At 44.1% G+C, this 17,804-nt stretch overlaps 1 protein-coding gene across 1 annotated transcript in view; it reads left to right on the top strand.

Annotated features, from left to right (window-relative positions):
- Positions 1-13: 13 nt before the first annotated feature.
- Positions 14-17,804, top strand: part of KCNAB1 (potassium voltage-gated channel subfamily A regulatory beta subunit 1) — a 289,270-nt gene continuing 271,479 nt past the window's right edge. The window contains exon 1 of the mRNA XM_004704128.2: positions 14-425. Coding sequence (XP_004704185.1) covers positions 205-425 — 221 coding nt within the window. The 5' untranslated portion in view covers positions 14-204. The remainder of the gene's footprint in view (positions 426-17,804) is intronic.

Below are 17,804 nucleotides of genomic sequence, written 5' to 3' on the forward strand. Positions count from 1 at the left end.
GCCGCCCCTGCCGCTCGGCCGCCTCCGACGTCGGCCGCGAGGACTCCCCGGACGGCCACCCACCCATCCCGGCGGCGGGCGGCGGGCGCGCGGAGGGTCGACAGACGCGCAGCACCCTTCCCACCCACCCCCCACCGGCTCAGCCGCTCGTGACCGCCTGCGTGCCGGGGTTCGGAGCGGGACCGAGCGCCGCCCGGGGGAGCGATGCAAGTCTCCATAGCCTGCACAGAGCACAATTTGAAGAGTCGGAATGGGGAGGACCGGCTTCTGAGCAAGCAGAGCTCCGCTGCCCCCAGTGTGGTGAACGCCGCCCGGGCCAAATTCCGCACGGTCGCGATCATCGCGCGCAGCCTGGGGACCTTCACTCCCCAGCATCACATTTCTCTCAAAGAGTCCACCGCCAAGCAGACTGGCATGAAATATAGGTATGGACCTAAGGTTCCCTCTTCCCGATTGCCGCGTCCTTAACAGGTGCAGGGGAGGCAGTTGCTAGCCTAGGAAAGTGACATTCTTTGGTGGGTTGCTTAATTTAGAATTCTCAGGTGTTTCGAAAATAGCTCTTGAGGAAGGTGGAAAACCCCAGTTGGTGTGTGTCTCTTTTTATCGATATAGACACATGTATGTATGTAAATGTGTATATGTATATACATTCCACCCCCCTCAAGTTTAAAAAAACGTGGTCCATTTTGCATATTCTAAAGTGTCACGCACACTTGGGGAACTAGACACGTCCCAGTCTACAACTGCCCAGATACGGATAGTTAGATCGGGATAGTTAGTTGCTCAGCAGCAAATGTATTTGTCCTATTGGGTAGCACAGACCGTAGTTTCTGTGGTTATCCTGTCAAAAATAGTTTCTGATCTCTTCTTGCACCCTTATTTACTGCTTGGGAGACGGGAGTTCCCCAATGCTATCCAAAGCTTTGAAGCAAGTTTCGTTACATTGGAAGTCTCTACCATGGTGACAGTGGCATGCTTTAACTATAAAAGGGCTGATTGAAATAAGGTGCCGGCTTTCTTGTGACATACGGAGGAAAAGTCCGCTTTTGGAATCGTATTCGTTCTCTCATCTAGTTCTTAACCCCTTCTTCTTCTAGGTTGTTTCTCGCAGTTAATAGTCCACAGAGAACAGTCCAGTTAATAGATGATGCGGTCTCTAATTGAGAATGGCTTCAACCTGATAAGGAGAAAATATCATTATTCAATTGTGTGGCTCCTGCCGCATCATTAAATCTACTGGAGATCGAGTCTTCCTGACTGTATGTAGCTTTAAAGCTACTGTGTCAGGGAAGGTAGAGGAGAGATGCTAACGATGCATCCTCCAAAGGTTTTGCTCATAGGATTTTGCCCAGTACGTACATTTAACCATCTGTTATCTTCACTAGGGACCAGGTTTCTGGGGGTAAGGCACTTAAGACAAATACGAACATGTACACCGCTGACTGTGGTGGCTCTGTGGGGTTTCTGAATTCAGCATTTAAGCCAATGTCTATTAAAGTTGCCCTTGAAGAAAAGTTTTTTTGTAGACTCTTGGGAAAGTTTCCCATTGCCAGAAAAAAAAAAAAACCAAGTTCAGCATTATTGTTTTGATGTATGTTTGAACCATGAAGAAAGCCAGCCCTTGAGTGGGTAAGAACAGAACAAAATATATAGCCAAAGTCCTTTGCTCCAACTGCAATAATAGTTCAAGCAACCTGAGTCCAGTCAACTCACTGAGTCTCAGCAGTGTGAGTGCCACTGCTTTTCCTGGTAGTTGTGTGATGGAGATTGGGACCACACACTGACGGCTCTCTAAATGAGACTGCAGTCTCAAGAACATTGGCATTTTCTACTGCTAGTGCTGTGGCACACACCCAGCTCCTGCCCGTGGACACTGCGCTGCGCTCTGCAGGTGATGGAGATGTGCTGCCATCTGCCTGAGCAGGTCCCCCAGGAATGGGACACTGTGGTATTAAGACAGATGACAGAGGGGGCTTGGATTGTGTCCCTGACATTTTAGCAACACGCTGAGCTTTCGGTTCATAAACCAAAAGGATAGGGTGCCATAGTTGTTTGCAGATCATTGTGTGGCAGTAGTTTGGCCTTATGAGGGATCTCAGAAGTCAGTTTTCCATGAAGGCTCAGTGCAGCTCAGATAGCTGCTTGTGTGTGTGTGTGTGTGTGTGTGTGTGTGTGTGTGTGTGTGTGTGTGTGTAAATTTAAAGCCCAGCGAGTGCATTAGGTTTTCTCGAGCATCATTCACTACTGGTAATTAGGAACAGCTTTTCTGTGACAAAAAGTGAGCCCTCGGGGGTCTTAAGTGTTTAGTTATTTATTGCTTATGATAACTAAATAAAAGTCCCCTTCCCTACTGCTCGTACCTCTCTTATTCATCTCTGACAGGTAGGTGGTTTTGTATGTATTGAATGTGACTGAACTCCTCTCTAACTTATACTCACAATAATATTCTGCACGAGATGCGATTCTGCCGAATGCACAATAAAGGGCTTTTAGGGTGATAGAGCACACACAGAATATACACCCCCCAAAATATAGAAATAGTTTATTTGCCAAATCATTCCCTCCTCTGACATTGATGTCACTAAAAGATAAGGTGAGTATAAAAGCTATTTATTAATGATAGAACATAATAAAAACAAACAAAAAAATAACTGCTACAGAAGAGGGGAACTAACTGGTATGGGGAAGCAACCTGGAGAAAGTAGATTGAAAAGTTAGGGGCTAATTGTGGCGATGATAACATCTTCACCCTTGAAAAAGGTTTCCATGAAACAAAGCAAAACACCAAACCCACTGCCACGGACTCGGTGCCCCTGATAGTGACAATCTGTATAGGAGCAGTGGGTGGCTTGGAACTGCTGACCTTGTGGTTAGAAGTCCAGTGCTTACCCATAGTAGGGTCACCAGGGCTCTTTTAATCAGCAGAGCTTAATCTGAGATTCACAAACTCCTAGAAGATCAAACAATCTGAAACTGTTATACGTAAAATAATGCCTTCCGTGCTTTTTTCTAAGTAGAGGATTCATAGCTTTTATCAGAGGCCCAAACATGTCTACCATCTAAAATTTGTCAAAACCAGTGCTATTGAAGGACAAAGCATTCGTTTAGTCAACAAACATTAATTAACTAGAAACCTTGCTAGACGTATACAAAATCCAGAAGCCAAACAAGATTTGGGACTTACATTCAAGTTGAGGAAACAGACCATAAGCAAGAAAACAAATAAATAACAGATTAATCTTTTATGAAGATCATTTTATTGGAGGCTAAGGTGTTCGGGGGTCTCGGTTGGCCTGTAGGTTCAGTAACAGTCAGTCTGGGCCAACTTAGTGGATCCATTTTTGAGCTATGTTTGCTTCAGTTCCAAACGTCATCCTGGCACCCTGGGCACGAGTAGTTCAAACCATGTCTGTCATCTGCTTTGTTATCCCCTGAGCATCCTTTATGCACCAACTCTGCTGTAAGGGTCTAGCTGATAATTGAGAACCACTTACAATTTTGTTAACGGAGTAGAATGCCTTTTTTTTTTTTTTTTAAGCCTAACTGAAATCGTAGCCTAAGTTACTGTCCTTTCATTAAGACTCCAGCACACTGATTAGAAGAAATGAATATAAATTCTCCAAGTTGCCTTTGGATTTTGCAAGACTCTAGCATACAATTGGCTATTGTTTCAAAGCTAAACATTCTTTTTAAAAATACTAGAATAAATACTGTTCAAATGCTGGAGTCGGCCTAAAAGAATAAGAACCCTCCCCTCCCCCACTCCCCCCACTCCATTCTTGGAGTCTTTATCATTGTGATTTGCTAATGCATATGAGTTTGTTTGGATTTTTCTTGTGTTGCTAATCGCAGAGCTGATCAGAGCAGTTTAGAATTTGTCACACACCGCTACCCTTCCTGACAGATGCATGCATTGTAGATGTGTGCGTTGTAGGACGTACATGAACCTTTCATCCTGAGAATGTCAAATCCCTTAGAACAAGTCGATTTTGTTAGTTTTGTTTATCATTTTGTTTCAATCCAATGATAACTTTTTAGAGGTGCTAACAACTTTTTTATTGTGAATTAGGTAGGGTTTACTTTTCAGATAATCAGTTTTGTACTCAACTGTTTAAACTACTCATCAACCCCCTCGATAACTACCCGCCCCTTTGATTTCTCTTCTCTCTTGTGGATTACTTGCCATGCACCTAAGTCAAGCCTGTCAAGCTCATGGCTTCGTCTTCCCTTTCCTTCATCCCCAGGGAAACCTCCAAAGTCTGTCCCCTTTGGTATGAAAATCTATGTCTTTTCCCCCCTTTATAACAGTGGTTTCAGAACCTATTGTCCTTTTGTTATTGACCAGTTGCACTCAGCGTAAGAGTGTCCAGGCCTCTGCATGCCAGGAGGAGCTTCATGCTGTCTGACAGTCGTGTTTCCCGCCCTCCTTTAGGGATGCGAAGTCTTCCGCGATGTGTGTGCACCAACGTCTTAGTTAGCTTTTTAGAATGACCTGATGACTGGTGTTTTGCACAGTCTCGGGGCTTTTGTCACTCAGAATTTAGGACACTTGAGGTGATGAAAATGTGAATATTCTAGAATTGTTTAGTTCTACAACAATTGAACATTTTACACTGTGAAAAATTTTGTCTGAGAGATATATATTCATGCCAATATAAACCTTCTACTGTATAGTTAGTTATGTAAAGCATGTTTTGAAATTCTTAAGAAAATCCTTCATAAGTAGCAATATTGTCTGAATAATAATCTTTAAATCTCTCTTTTAAAAACCCGTTCTTTCTTTCTTTTTTTAGATTACCTACACATTGCTTCTTTTGTCATCATTATATTTAAGTCATTTGGGAATAGTTATAGATTCATGAGAATTCTTTTTAAGTTCATTGTTCCCTTGGACCCCAATCCAGTTTCATTCATCTTGCGTAACCATAGCACTGTATCAGAACTAGCAGACTGGCATGGATACAGCCTACAGAGCTTATTCAGGTTTTACCAGTCATATTTGTATTCGTTTACACATGTGTGCCTATGCAATTTTATCACATGTATAGATTTTCTTAACCATCAACACAATTAAGATACAAAACTGGCCCTGCATCACCAGGCTCCCCCCCACACTAACCCTTTATAGCCATACGCATTCCTGACCCCCCAGTCCCTATCTCTTGGCAACAATTGATTGGTTCTCCACCTCTTTAATTTAGTTATTTTGAGAGTGTTATATAAAAGGAGTAGTAGATTATATAATTCTTTGAGATTGGCTTTTTTTTAAATCAGTATAATTCCCCCAGGAGAGTCATTCAAGTTGTTTTGTTAATCAATCGTTGGTTTCTTTTTATTGATGAATAGCATTCCATAGGGTGGGCGTGCTACAATTTATTTACACATTCATCCATTGAACTCCATCTTCATATGCTTTAATATTTATAAGATGTATTCAGATTACGACAGTATCCCCAAATTCTTTTAATGGCACTCAGTAGGCCGTTAAGGAGTTTCCCTTTTTACCCAAACTCCCCAACATGACACCTGACATCCTCATGGTCTGACTTCTTGTTTTTCAGTCATTTTATTGGGGTAAGTATAGCTCTTATCACAATCCATCCATCCATCCATTGTGTCAAGCACATTTGTACATTTGTTGCCATCATCAGTTTCAAAACATTTTCTTTCTGCTTGAGCCCTTGGTATCAGTTCCTCATTTTCCCCTCCCTCCCTCCTCCACTTTTCCTCCCACATGAACCCTTGATAATTTATCGTTTTTTTTCATGTCTTACACTGACCAATGTCTCCCTTTACCCTTTACCCACTTTTCTGTTATCCATCCCCCAGGGAGAGGGTTATATGTACATCATTGTGATCGGTTCCCCTTATCTCCTCCCCCCTTACTCTTATCCTCCTGGTATCACTACTCTCATTATTGGTCCTGAGGGGTTTATCTGTCCTGGATTCCCTGTGTTTCCAGCTCTGATCTGTACCCGTGTACATGCTCTGGTCTAGCCAGATTTATAAGGTAGAATTGGTGTCATGATAGTAGGGGTGGGGGTAGGGGAAGAAGCATTAAAGAACTAGAGGGAAGTTGCATGTTTCATCAGTGCTACACTGCACCCTGGCTGGCTCCTCTCTTCCTCATGGTCTCACTTCGATCACCCTTTCCACACGCCACTCTTTGTTCTCTTCTGCCTGCTCTGGTGGCAAGGGATGGATTGCTTCATAAGCACTGTGAGCACAGTTACTTGGACTTACCTACTACTCTCTAGTGAACAATTTCATGTGGGTTTCACCACCATAACCCCCTGCTTGTTTTGCTTCCTGAGTACTCTGTCCCTTGTCAGGGGGTGTACATTTGACAAGAAGCTTAGGTTCAATAGAGATGTGCTGTGGGGTTGGGAAGAAATACCGGCCATACCTAGAACAGAATTTGTGATGTGGCGAAGACATAGAACATTGATCACAACAAATTAGTAAGTAGGCACAAGTAAGCCAGTGCTTGCTTTGCTTCTTGGGTAATCAGACTGCGTCCGCCTCATGCTTCATCGGAAGGAATGAGATGAGAGAGAACTATTTGCAAAGCCCTGATCTTTCTTGCTTTACGCTTACATGTCATTTTCCAGGCTGCTCCCTCTCTCCTGGAATTCTCCTACCCTCTTGGCCACCTGGGCATACACTACTAGGCAGCCTTCCACTCCCAACTCTCGCTAACTTTCTCTGGAAACTATTCCTGGCTCCACCCCCTATAGCATTGCATCCTTGATCTTTAATGCTTTATCTGGCTGCGCTTCTTACTTCCGTTATGGAAATGACTGAGTAGTGTCGCCATGATCTGTTTGCATCTTTGTTTTCCTCTTTATATGTGAGCTGCTTAAATTCAGGATCAGATTCATCTCCATCATCTCAAACTCTAGCTAGCACAGGGTATGTAATGGCCACTCAATAAATACTTTGAATAGGAATGACTGTATATATGCTAAGTGCCTGGGGAGCAAAGAGAGAGGATTGTCTCTCGAGTGTTTACCCTTTCGTGTGACTGAGATAGCTGCATGACACATGGCCTAGGTAAGTGATCCAAGGACGATCGTTTGAAAAGCCATCATTTGCCAGGGGCTGAAGGAGTCAGGGAAAGGTTTCCAGGGAAGCCCCCAAACTTGGTTATTAAGGAAGGAAAATGCCAAGGTGAGCAGAAAGGAAAAGAACAGACTGAAGCAGAAGGAGTAGCATGACCCGAAGACCGCACGGAGTGTGGGTGATGCAGCCGACTGGGGCAGAGGGCTTGTGCGGAGAAGCAGGGCGAAGGAACCTGGTAGTAAAGCGGTAAAGCGGTCTGTAATTACAGTACCTTGGAGCTCGCTCAGGGAAAGCCACAAAAGGAGAGCAGCAGCGGTGGAGGAAACATGCAGGGGTTTTGTCATTCCGTTAAGAAATGAGGACTACTCTGACAGGCACTCCAACAGCCTTTCGGAGTGGTAAGTTTGAAATTAGATCATTTATGTTGCACTCCACAGCACGCTGCTCCCCTATGGAGAATCTAGACGAGAGAGAGTAGCCTGGGCCCCAGCGCCTTCCCATGCCGTTCTGCTCGCAGCCTCTTTGGTAAAATACTCTCCTGCACTGTGCTTCACCTCCCACGGATGTGGGCAGATTTTGAATCAAAGCAATTGAAGTGAAAGATCAATCTTGTCAGTCGATTATGTAAAAGGCACCGAGTGGTGTGTGTGTGTGTGTGTGTGTGTGTGTGTGTGCCTCTGTATGGGAAGAAGTGGGAGGAAATAGGTGGGCTCAAGAGGAGGAGGAGGGGGAGAAGGGAAAAAAGCCAGCTCTGCGACAATGTGTCAAAGAAAAATATTTGACTTTAGCCCAGTGAAGAGAGAAGTTTGGTTAGTTGAAAGGCCAAATTACTATTTTTCGGTGGGGGTGGGGGTGGGGTGGGTAAACACAAAACAGAACCCCACTGTCATTTTCACTTCCCCCATAGCGATGGGCTTCCCTCTCTGCCTGGCGAATAAACACGGTGAACATGGGGAGTTGGAGATGCTTTCCTAAAATTGAGCTGCTGATTCAGTCTCAGGGTTTCTTCCACCTGTGCAAGGCTCCCGGCCGAAGTCTGGCATCCACAGGATGGTGAGAGGATGGTGGGAGGGGAGGGAAGTTGTTGAGCAACCTGTGTCCTTGTTCAATGACTCTGGAAGTGTGTGTGTGTGTGTGTGTGTGTGTGTGTGTGTGTGAGAGAGAGAGAGAGAGAGAAACAGAGTCAGAGATCTTCTAAGTACTAGAGATACAAAGAGGGAGGTATTTTTAGCGACAGCTCATCTCCCAGCTGAAATCCTCACTTTGCTGCTATAGGGATGGGCAGGTAGAGCGCCTACACCCTGATCCACTCAATGACACTCTTGAAAAATTCTTTTGTAAAAGAAATATCTGGGATCATTTTAACTTATGGAACTTTTCAGAGGAGATGTTCAGAGGAGACACACACAAAAAATACCCCATCACATGCAAAAGGCAAGCCAGATTCATACATTTCACTTTGATTTTTTCAAATCTGTTAGCAGTCTATCATTAATATCTAGATTCATGAATAGTCTGAGCTTTGGGCGTCATGAATTGGATCAAAATATAGAAAGGAATCTCGATTTCTTTGACTATTTCTGAAAAATCCCCTAAAACAAGGAAAAATCCCTTTATCAGAAGAATTGAATTCACTTACACCAATTCGTTCTTTTCCATCAAGAATGTCAAGATCAGGCCATTAGACATAAGAAAAAATGACTCAACGTTGCAATGAACCATGTATGCTTGGGGGGAAAAGTATTTCTCTCACCATTTTCCCTCTCTTCACAATTAGGAAAGGGGATAAAAGGTGAAGAATTTAAGGCAAAAGTCTTGCCTTTCATTTCAATATGAGAAATTATTAGTCATATTTAATATTAGAAACGGATGAGTTTGCGGCAGGATGGTAACACTGGAATTTCAGGCGCCCTGTGGGTCATTTTTTAATTTAAAAATGACCAGTTCCTACAGCAGGCCAGAGCCAACTCCCTTCTCTTGATGCCACGGGAGGCACTCCTTAGATTCTTTTAGCTTTTACACGGTAATTTCCCGGTTATACCCCATTTTTCAACGTAAGAAAGAAGCACGGTTCTTCTTGATCGGTTCTGAACAGCTCCCTTCGCGACCTGCGCAGTCCGCAGCTCTAGCTTTGATCCTGGGCAGCAGTCAAGCCCTGCTGTGCTGAGAGGCGCAGAGCAGTTCTCTCCTGTTCTTGCCGACCCCGCCATGTTCCCACGTCAGCTTTCTCCTGCTGCGTGTCCCGAAGCTGGACATAAATTCACTTGAAGATGGGAGCCTCGCTGTTTTTTAAAAAAGCCTAGGCTGAAAGCTGACTCCTAAAAGTCAGAATCAAAACGCATTGCCAATACCTCATTGCAAGTTGATTGTCAGCCACACACGTTGGAAACCAAAACAGAAGCCTAACCGTGACTTTTTTCTCTTGGAAGCAACAGCTAGGGAGGGCTCTGACAGCATTCACACAGGCCATCTGGCCCAGCCCTCATGAGAAATCTGTCCTGTTTTTCCAATTTGCACTGTGCGTCAACTATTTGTAGAGCCCCCTGAAGAAATATTGTGTAATCTCCTTTCAAGGCACTCAGGAAAATAAAAAATTGGCTCTTCCTTCTAAGAATCAGAATCATTCATTAAGCTCTCAAATCCTCAGAGGAGGCAGGAAGAGAAGGGCTTTGAGAATTCTCACCTCCCCATCAAGTCACGGCAGAAATGAGGAGAGAAGAATGCGTGGCCAGAAACCCCGGGCACGCAGTGTGGTCAGGAGCGCACAGTGTGGCCGAGGTGCACGCAAGGACTGTCAGAGAATCCCGATGACTGCTTGGTACCTGGGAAGGGGAGACTCCTCACTCAGCTGGTTCATACCTGCTTACCTGGCCTGTCCTCATGCTGAAGCATACAGAGTAAAAAAAAAAAAATTTCTGTTACACAGCTCCTTCTTGCAGTTGAGTCGGGTCCTTTAAAACCCGCATTTGAAATGTCTTGGCCTACCCTCCATTGAGGTGGAAATGAGCTAGCTATAATTTCCTGCCTCATGAGGTTTCCGGTACTTGAAAGCCATGGCTCTGACTCAGCTTCCAAGTTTCCAGGAGGGTTCCACTTCTTCCTTTCTAGATTTTATTTTCTGATTCCCAGCTCTAATTAGGACTCACCATTCAATCCTCTGTGAGATGCGTACACCTGCTTTTCACCATCCATCGCTGGACACAAGTCCAAGTATAGTCCTGGGCCTGTGTAGAACAGGAGGATTGTTTTCCCGTGGAAACTTATTCTGTCTGTTTGTTTGCATTTTGTCACTATGATGATGGTTTCATTAGGAAAAAACATATTTTCAGTGTCTGAGCTAATCTTTGAAAAACTGCTGGCAAACATTTTTTTAAAGTCCTAGTTATTAGAAGAAGGGGGCTCATGGTACTGATGCCTAGCAAGTCTTATGAGGCGAACAGTTCTAAAGGTTACGAGAATGAAACTGAAGTCTCTCAGGTTAAAGGAAAATGAAATCATCAAATTTGATGTCTGGTTTTTAATGGCAGCTGATAGGCCGAGAGAAAAACTAACAAGAGATTAATTTATCTCTTGTCACATTTTACAGCGACATGCTGTTTCTAATTTACCAGGTTCAAATGATAAAGTATCTGAATGTTGACTAGTACTATGATCATGAAAAAAATCTGTATCTATAGTTAACATCTTCCAGGAGGCTGCCCCTGCAGGGGCTGGGCTGCAGAAAGTTCCACATACAGGGTTCTCCATGATGAGAGTGCATCTAGGGGAAGGTCCGCCTGGGTGAACAGAGCTCTTATAGAAGACAAAATAAGCTTTTCCCTGAGGATCACATGCTAATAAAGTACCCCCTTTTCCATTTCTTTGAAACTAGTTGCCTTTGTAAACTTGGTTGTTGTGTTGTTTGTGCTTCTCTTGGGCCACAGCAACAAGCTTCTTACAGAAATCAACTGCATAAAGAACTATAAGGAAAACCGCTTCTCTCTCTCATTGGTGAAGGCATTCGATGCAAATGGATCTTTTGACACTAAGACACTGTGTTTCCTCCCTCTCCTCACGTAAACTCTTCTGCATTACAGTGTCTCCACGTTTACTGAAACACCGGAAGCACTTGGCAGGAATTTTCATAATCTGATCCCAGAAGCTTCTTATTAGGATGGAAATCATATTTGTTTGGTGTTAATGAAGAGCAAGAAAAAGAACAAAAAGACTCGGAGAAATTAGAAATTCGAAAATTCATGGTCCAACTCGATGACTCCTCAGTCCATGATGACTTATCTTTCCCTGCCTGAGGTTGAACCTTAATCTTTGCAGTGCACTCAGATGCAGTTTCCTCGGAAGCTGCCTTCTGGAAATCAGAAGGCCCTGTCCACTTAGTCCATCAAACCCGGGGAAAAGTCTTTATCCAAAGAGGCAGTTGTCCAGGGGCCTGAAGAACCTGGATACCACCAGATGTTTCCTGGAGGGTTGAGGCAGACCCACCCACGGTCCTGTTTCAAAAGAAAAATTGATTTCAAGGGGAATACAGCAAGTATTCTTTTTCTTTTTGACTAATCTACATTATTTAAGCCATCTCCTGCCACAACTAAAAGAATGGAAGAATCACATCTTGGCCATCATGAGCAAATGTGATGTTTCCGGTCCTGTAAACTTCTCTGGTTCACATTCACAGGAAGGGCTCAAATCAGGCTGTGGTCCCCAACAGTGGTCCCCATAGTCTTTAGGCATCTTTGTAGCGATTGGAAGAGGATTCCCAGGAAGTGATGAAATGAGCATTTTCATCATGTCCTCAGGGAAATGCCTAGACTTGATTTGGAGAGGGAGTCAGGTGAAGAACTCGGTTGTCTTGTGCTCACCATAGGGTGCCTTCAGGAAGATGTTCAGCATGCTCACTCCCACCCATGGGAGCATGAACAAAGAGGGGCTTTCCACCCATGTGCCAAACCCACCTTACCATGTGCACTGCTTGCCACAGGCCACGCCAACTGTGGCCTAAACCCAATCAGCAGGCCAGAGGCACCTGACCCAGGCACCTCACCATTTTTTACTTTACAACAAGTATTATCAAGAAGAAAAGTGGGAAATTTTATACCATGTAAATATGGTTTGCAATAAAGAGATGAGTTAAAGGAACACCAAGGAGGTCTTAAAGGCTTGAAGATAAACAAGCGGCCATCTAGCTCAGAAGCAACAAAGCCCACATGGAAGAAGTACACCAGCCGGTGTGACCACGAGGTGTCGAAGGGATCAGGTATCAAGCATCAAAGAACAAAAATTATATCATTGTAAATGAGGATGAGTGCAGAGTAGAGACCCAAAGCCAAACTGTAGGCAACTGGACACCCCCTTACTGAAGAGTCGCAGGGAAGAGACGAGCTAGTCAGGTTGCAGGGTAGCAATGATGAAACATACAACTTTCCTCTACTTCTTAAATGCTTCCTCCCCCCACTATCATGATCCCAATTCTACCTTACAAGTCTGGCTAGACCAGAGGATGTACATTGGTACAGATAGCAACTGGAAACACAGGGTCTGATGACCCCTTCAGGACCAGTGGTGAGAGTGGCGATACCTGGAGGGGAGGGTAGAAAGTGGGAACCCATTACAAGGATCTACATACAACCTCCTCCCTTGGGGATGGACAACAGAAAAGTGGGTGAAGGGAGACAACAGACAGTGTAATGACAACATAATAATAATTTATTATTATTATTGACAAAATAATAGCAATTTATAAATTATCAAGGGTTCATGAGGGAGGGGTTAGTGGGGAGGGAGAGGAAAAAATGAGGAGCTGATGCCAAGGGCTCAAGTAGAAAGCAAATGTTTTGAGAATCATGATGGCAACAAATGTACAAATGTGTGTGACACAATGGGTGTATGTGTGGATTGTGATAAGAATTGTATGAGCCCCAATAAAATGATTTTTAAAAAAGGAACCCCAAGGATTCAAGCATCACATCCCCATCTTCTGTAAAATCTAAGTGAGGCAAGACACTAAAATGGAGTCATTGAAGAGGCAGGAGACTGGGGATTTTCTCTGTGTAAGGTTACAGCCTGGGTTTTCAATAAGAAATAAAATTTCCCATTTGAAGTGTGTGGGGCTTTCTACTCCCTTTATGGGAGTAGACATCTTTATGAATTATAGTCTGGGCAACCCACCGGGACAGTTCTAGCCTATCCTAAAGTGTCACCACGAGCTGGAATCGGCTTGATGGCAGTGAGTTTGTTTTCTTTGCGGTTTAAATGGTTTTGTTTTGACCATTATTACAGCGGCAGCTATTGCCCGAATCTGTTCAGCTTCTCTAAACCCTTCAGTGTGGTCCCTACTAAGAGTATCTCTTTAGGCTTCATTTTGCTTCCAAAGCCTAAACAGACATTAGATTTGGGAGTGAATCCTGATGGGAAATCAGTAGACAGCAAAAAGACCAAGCTGTAATTAAAATATCTGTGTGAGTGCAGAATTGCTTGAGTCTAACCAGTGAGCCATGAGCCTCTAACTCACTCCTGGTGCCTGCGTTGGTGGGAGTCCAGCGGCACATCTTTCATCAGCTTGCATCTGTGCACATCTGACACCAGTCCTTAGCCCTCCCGAAGACTCAGGCTGTCCTTGCTGCCCTAACATCGCCATAACTGTGCTGTAGAGGAGAAGAGTTTCTTGCAATGTTGTGATTTCTTTTTCTGATCCCTTTTATGAAATATCATTCTCTAGAAGCCAACAGGTTGACCAGTCATTTTATTTTAATCATGGAGAAGCCTTTATTCCTATTCATAAAATGTATACATATTCCAGCAGTTTTCAATCCAAAGCAGTTTTGCTTTATGAAGCTGAGCATCTGGGACCACTGGAAGAATCATGTTCTTGGTGCCCACTTCCAAAGACCCAGGGCTCCTTGATCACTGCTTAGCATATCAAGTTCTAATATCTCAAGTCATTTACATCTTGCCTTTCTTGGCAGGCCAGCAGGAAGCACCAGATCACCTCTAATTTCTAGAAAACTTATTAGTGGCTACAGATCAAAATGAGTTAAGAAAGAAGTCACTGAGATTCTAAAGAGCAGGAGAGGCAGGAGTTAAATATTCAACCTTGGCCATTTACAGTGTTTCTCATAGTCAGATACTGTACCTCGAGGTATCAGGGAGGCAATGTTGAATTACAGGGAAATGAGACAATGACCCTTCTGGAGCCTTGCTGATCTGAGAACGAGGCAATCACTCTGACCTAGGGAGGCAACAGTATAAGAAGCCCTCCCAAAGCAGGGGTGGAACAGACTGCTGTAGCAGCTCTCACAGGCCTGGGCAACTCCACGTGCACGTTCAATCCATCACATCATCTCGCTATACCTAGGAGAGTGTATTCAGAGCCAACAGTGTACATCAAGTCTCCATAATAGTACACTGAGAGCAGGAAGTGGACCATTGTCAGCAGGGCCTTTATTCTAACCCAGAAAAGACATTTTCCTTGGACCGGATGCACATGCAGTGACAACACTGGTGTAGTGCCGAAAAGAAAAGTAAACAAAGTGAAGTCTACTTGTTGATTCAGCTAATGAGTCTGCCTGATTAAAGGCACTGGGGCCCTTGATGAAGCACGTGTGATGATGTTAATAAGGGTACTTCAGCTTCATGTCTTAGAAGGAAATCCCCCGCGCAACACTTCCACTCGCCAAAGCATTTGGTCTTACACAAGCATGATTACTTTTGGAAATAGGAAAATATAAAACCTCAGTTTATATATTTGCTTGTTGGATATTCCTGCTGGAGATATAAGCCTAGACTGTACTTATTTTGAAATGGAAAAACCTTGGGGATGAGGTTTTGTAAAAGAAAACTACTACTAATTATCAGAATGTCTGAATAACACCCTTTGCTACTAACACCTACTTTATGCTAATTGGCCCATAAAGACATTTAAACAAAGGAATTGAAAATAATTGATAGGATTTTCATTCTGGAGAACGACTCTGGAAGGGGACAGCAAACCACGACATACTCCGTTTCAGTTAGAGTCACCGAACACTAGCAGAAATCAGTGACATCTTGTACAGCCTAAAATATTGGACTTTGGTCTAAGACTAAGACTAAGTTCAGATGGCTTCTGACCTACTTTCGCTTCCTTTCTTGTTGTGCCTGTGTTGATGCCAGCAGTGATGCAGGTAGGATCTAAAGGAGTTTCTGGGCAGACCCTTCCTCTCCCTGACTGGCATGAGGCAGACTCGTCCTGGAGCTCACCGTCACCCATCTTACGCCACTCAGAAAACCAGGGCAGGGCAGGAGGGGAGCAGCAAGGGTCTGCCGCAAAGGACCTCAGGGCGCACACCAGAATACACAGGCTTATGGGAAATTCAGCTTTTCTCTTTCTTTTTGACAGTTGTAAGCTATTAGGAAATTGCCTCAAGGAGGGAATAAGAGTATCTTCAGGTCTTAACAGTTAAATGTATATTTATCCCAAGACGGCGGCATATATTTTGAAGGTGATTTGGGGGCAAGTGTTCATCATCTAGATTTAGTCCAGCCAGTTGTGCATGTGTGTCTCTGTGTTATGTGTGTGTGCACTATCCCTGTGATGGGATATGGATCACATCATTGTATTCCTTAGGGTTTTCATTGGCTGAGTTTGGGAAGGGCATCACCAAGCCTTTCTTCCTAAACTGGCTATTCCACTGAACGCTGATCAGCCCCTTAGCAACTTGAGAGCCTCCACTGGCAGAGGGTGGAGGCTGTACTTGAGATGAACTGGCCAGGGATCCAAACCAGGTCTTCTTTATAGACAGCAAGATTTCTGCCACTAACCCCCAACTCCTCACTAACACCTTAGAGAGTTGCTCTGAATATTGCATGAAATAACCTCTGTAATGAACCAATCGCTACCATTAGAATTGTCATCCATATCAATAGCATCAGCAGAAAGAGGGACAGGTGGTCAAGAGGAAGTGAGGCCCTATGAGCTTATGGTAATATTTTTGCAATAGTTTTGTTTTCTTTGGTTGCACAGTATATGAAATACAGTAGGTGATCACTAATGGTTTGTTTGATTAATGAGTGGACATATATATGTGTGATCCAGTTTTCATGATTGCATGAGTTTGTGCTATTACACAACCCTGCTGGTTTCCAATGGAGACAGCGCTATAACCAACTCATTCTTTCCAGATTCAGGATAGGTCTTTCTTCCCTTGGAAGCAGGAATTCTGTCTGCTTTTGACCTGGGCTGCCGAAGAGCCTGACTTATTATCCTTGTTATCCTACCTGGCGGGCTACAGACCAATGATTGTGGGCAATTTCTGGTATATCACTTGCACCTTGCTTTGTTCCAGGAAAGAATTCAAGATGAATCCCCGCATCACATAGAGTACAAGAGAAAAGAAAACCAAAGAGGATTAATACAAGAATTAAGGATACCGATAAGCATCTGTCCTGCTGTTCAGACCCTAAGCTACTTGTCTTGGAGAGACATCTGCTGGCCTTGCTTTGTGTTGTTTGGAAAGTGTCCGGGTAGACTAGAGAAACAAATTCACAAACACGCATATGTGTATAGCATCCCAACCCACTGCAGTCCAAGCCCATAAGTCCGTATTAGCCCATATGTCTGATACCAATCTACAAAGTCCTCTTTAAACTCATGAAACACACAAAATGATGCTGAATGCAGGAAAATCACAGGCTAGTGGGTAGAAATTCTTTGGATCCAGCGGCCTTGTAAGCATCTCAGTGCTGGCAGGGATCTCTATGTGGCTTCTCCAGCTTCAGAGGTCTGGTTGCATCAGAATAGGTCCATGTGGCTTCTCCAACTCCCAGGGCGTAGAGCACCATGTGTCTTGTCAGTAGAGCATCTCCAAGGGAGTGAGCAGAGAGAGAGAGTGTGTCTCCCACCTCCAAGAAGGAATATAGGAGTTCCCAGAATTCTCAGGAGAAGGCCATGCCCACACAGAGGCCTCATTGGTTATATCTTGATTGACAGGCCAGACTCCACCCCATTCAGTCTTAATCCTTTCAAATTGACACCAGATTATATAACTAACACAGAAAGAGAAAAGTGCAGCTACGTGTGGAATCTTGCCCAAATCTCTCTTTTTATTGATGTTTCTGCTAAGAATGTTGGCCTAAGATGTGATCTTTTACAAGGAGGAGGGTCGATGACAGCAAGGTGCCTCGCCTCCTCTCTGTAGACCTGTGATCACTTGGGTCTTCTTACAATGGCTGTAGCAAGATTGAGCATCTGAATGCTCCCAGGATCCAGACAGTAATACTACCTGAGAGGCAACTCCAGACCCACTCTCTTCAGCTCACAAAGTGCTACACCATTTTCCTCTGAGAAGCTGGAACAGAGAAAAGGGATCCTCTAGGTTAGTGGCACTCTGTGTATGTGTGGAGAGGCCACTTTAAAGATAGTAAAGTGGGTGGCTTTCTTTGCACTTCCCTTTGTTACCCCCCCACCCCTTTTTCATTCAATTCCTTATTTACAGAAAGTGTAGGGAAAGGATTCTCTTTTTTTTGTTTCCCAAATTTCACTCCCATTGAATAGTCAGGCTTGAGGGAAAAGGCATTCATTCACCAGACTAAACTGAGATTCTGAATGGGAGGGGGAGGAGGAGGTCCATGGGTCCAGGGTCCTTGTTCTCTGAAAGTGTCCAGAGGATCCCAGAGGGAATAGCCGTGTGGTATTGGAGAAACTGGATGGCCAGCTTGGGACTCTCAGCCTCTCCAAAGATCTGGGAAAGCCCTCTGCATGGTTTGAAAGCAGC

Source organism: Echinops telfairi, unplaced genomic scaffold (genome assembly GCF_000313985.2).
Source record: "Echinops telfairi isolate 266 unplaced genomic scaffold, ASM31398v2 ScPeMD7_7420;HRSCAF=8458, whole genome shotgun sequence".
Lineage (NCBI taxonomy): Eukaryota > Metazoa > Chordata > Mammalia > Afrosoricida > Tenrecidae > Echinops > Echinops telfairi.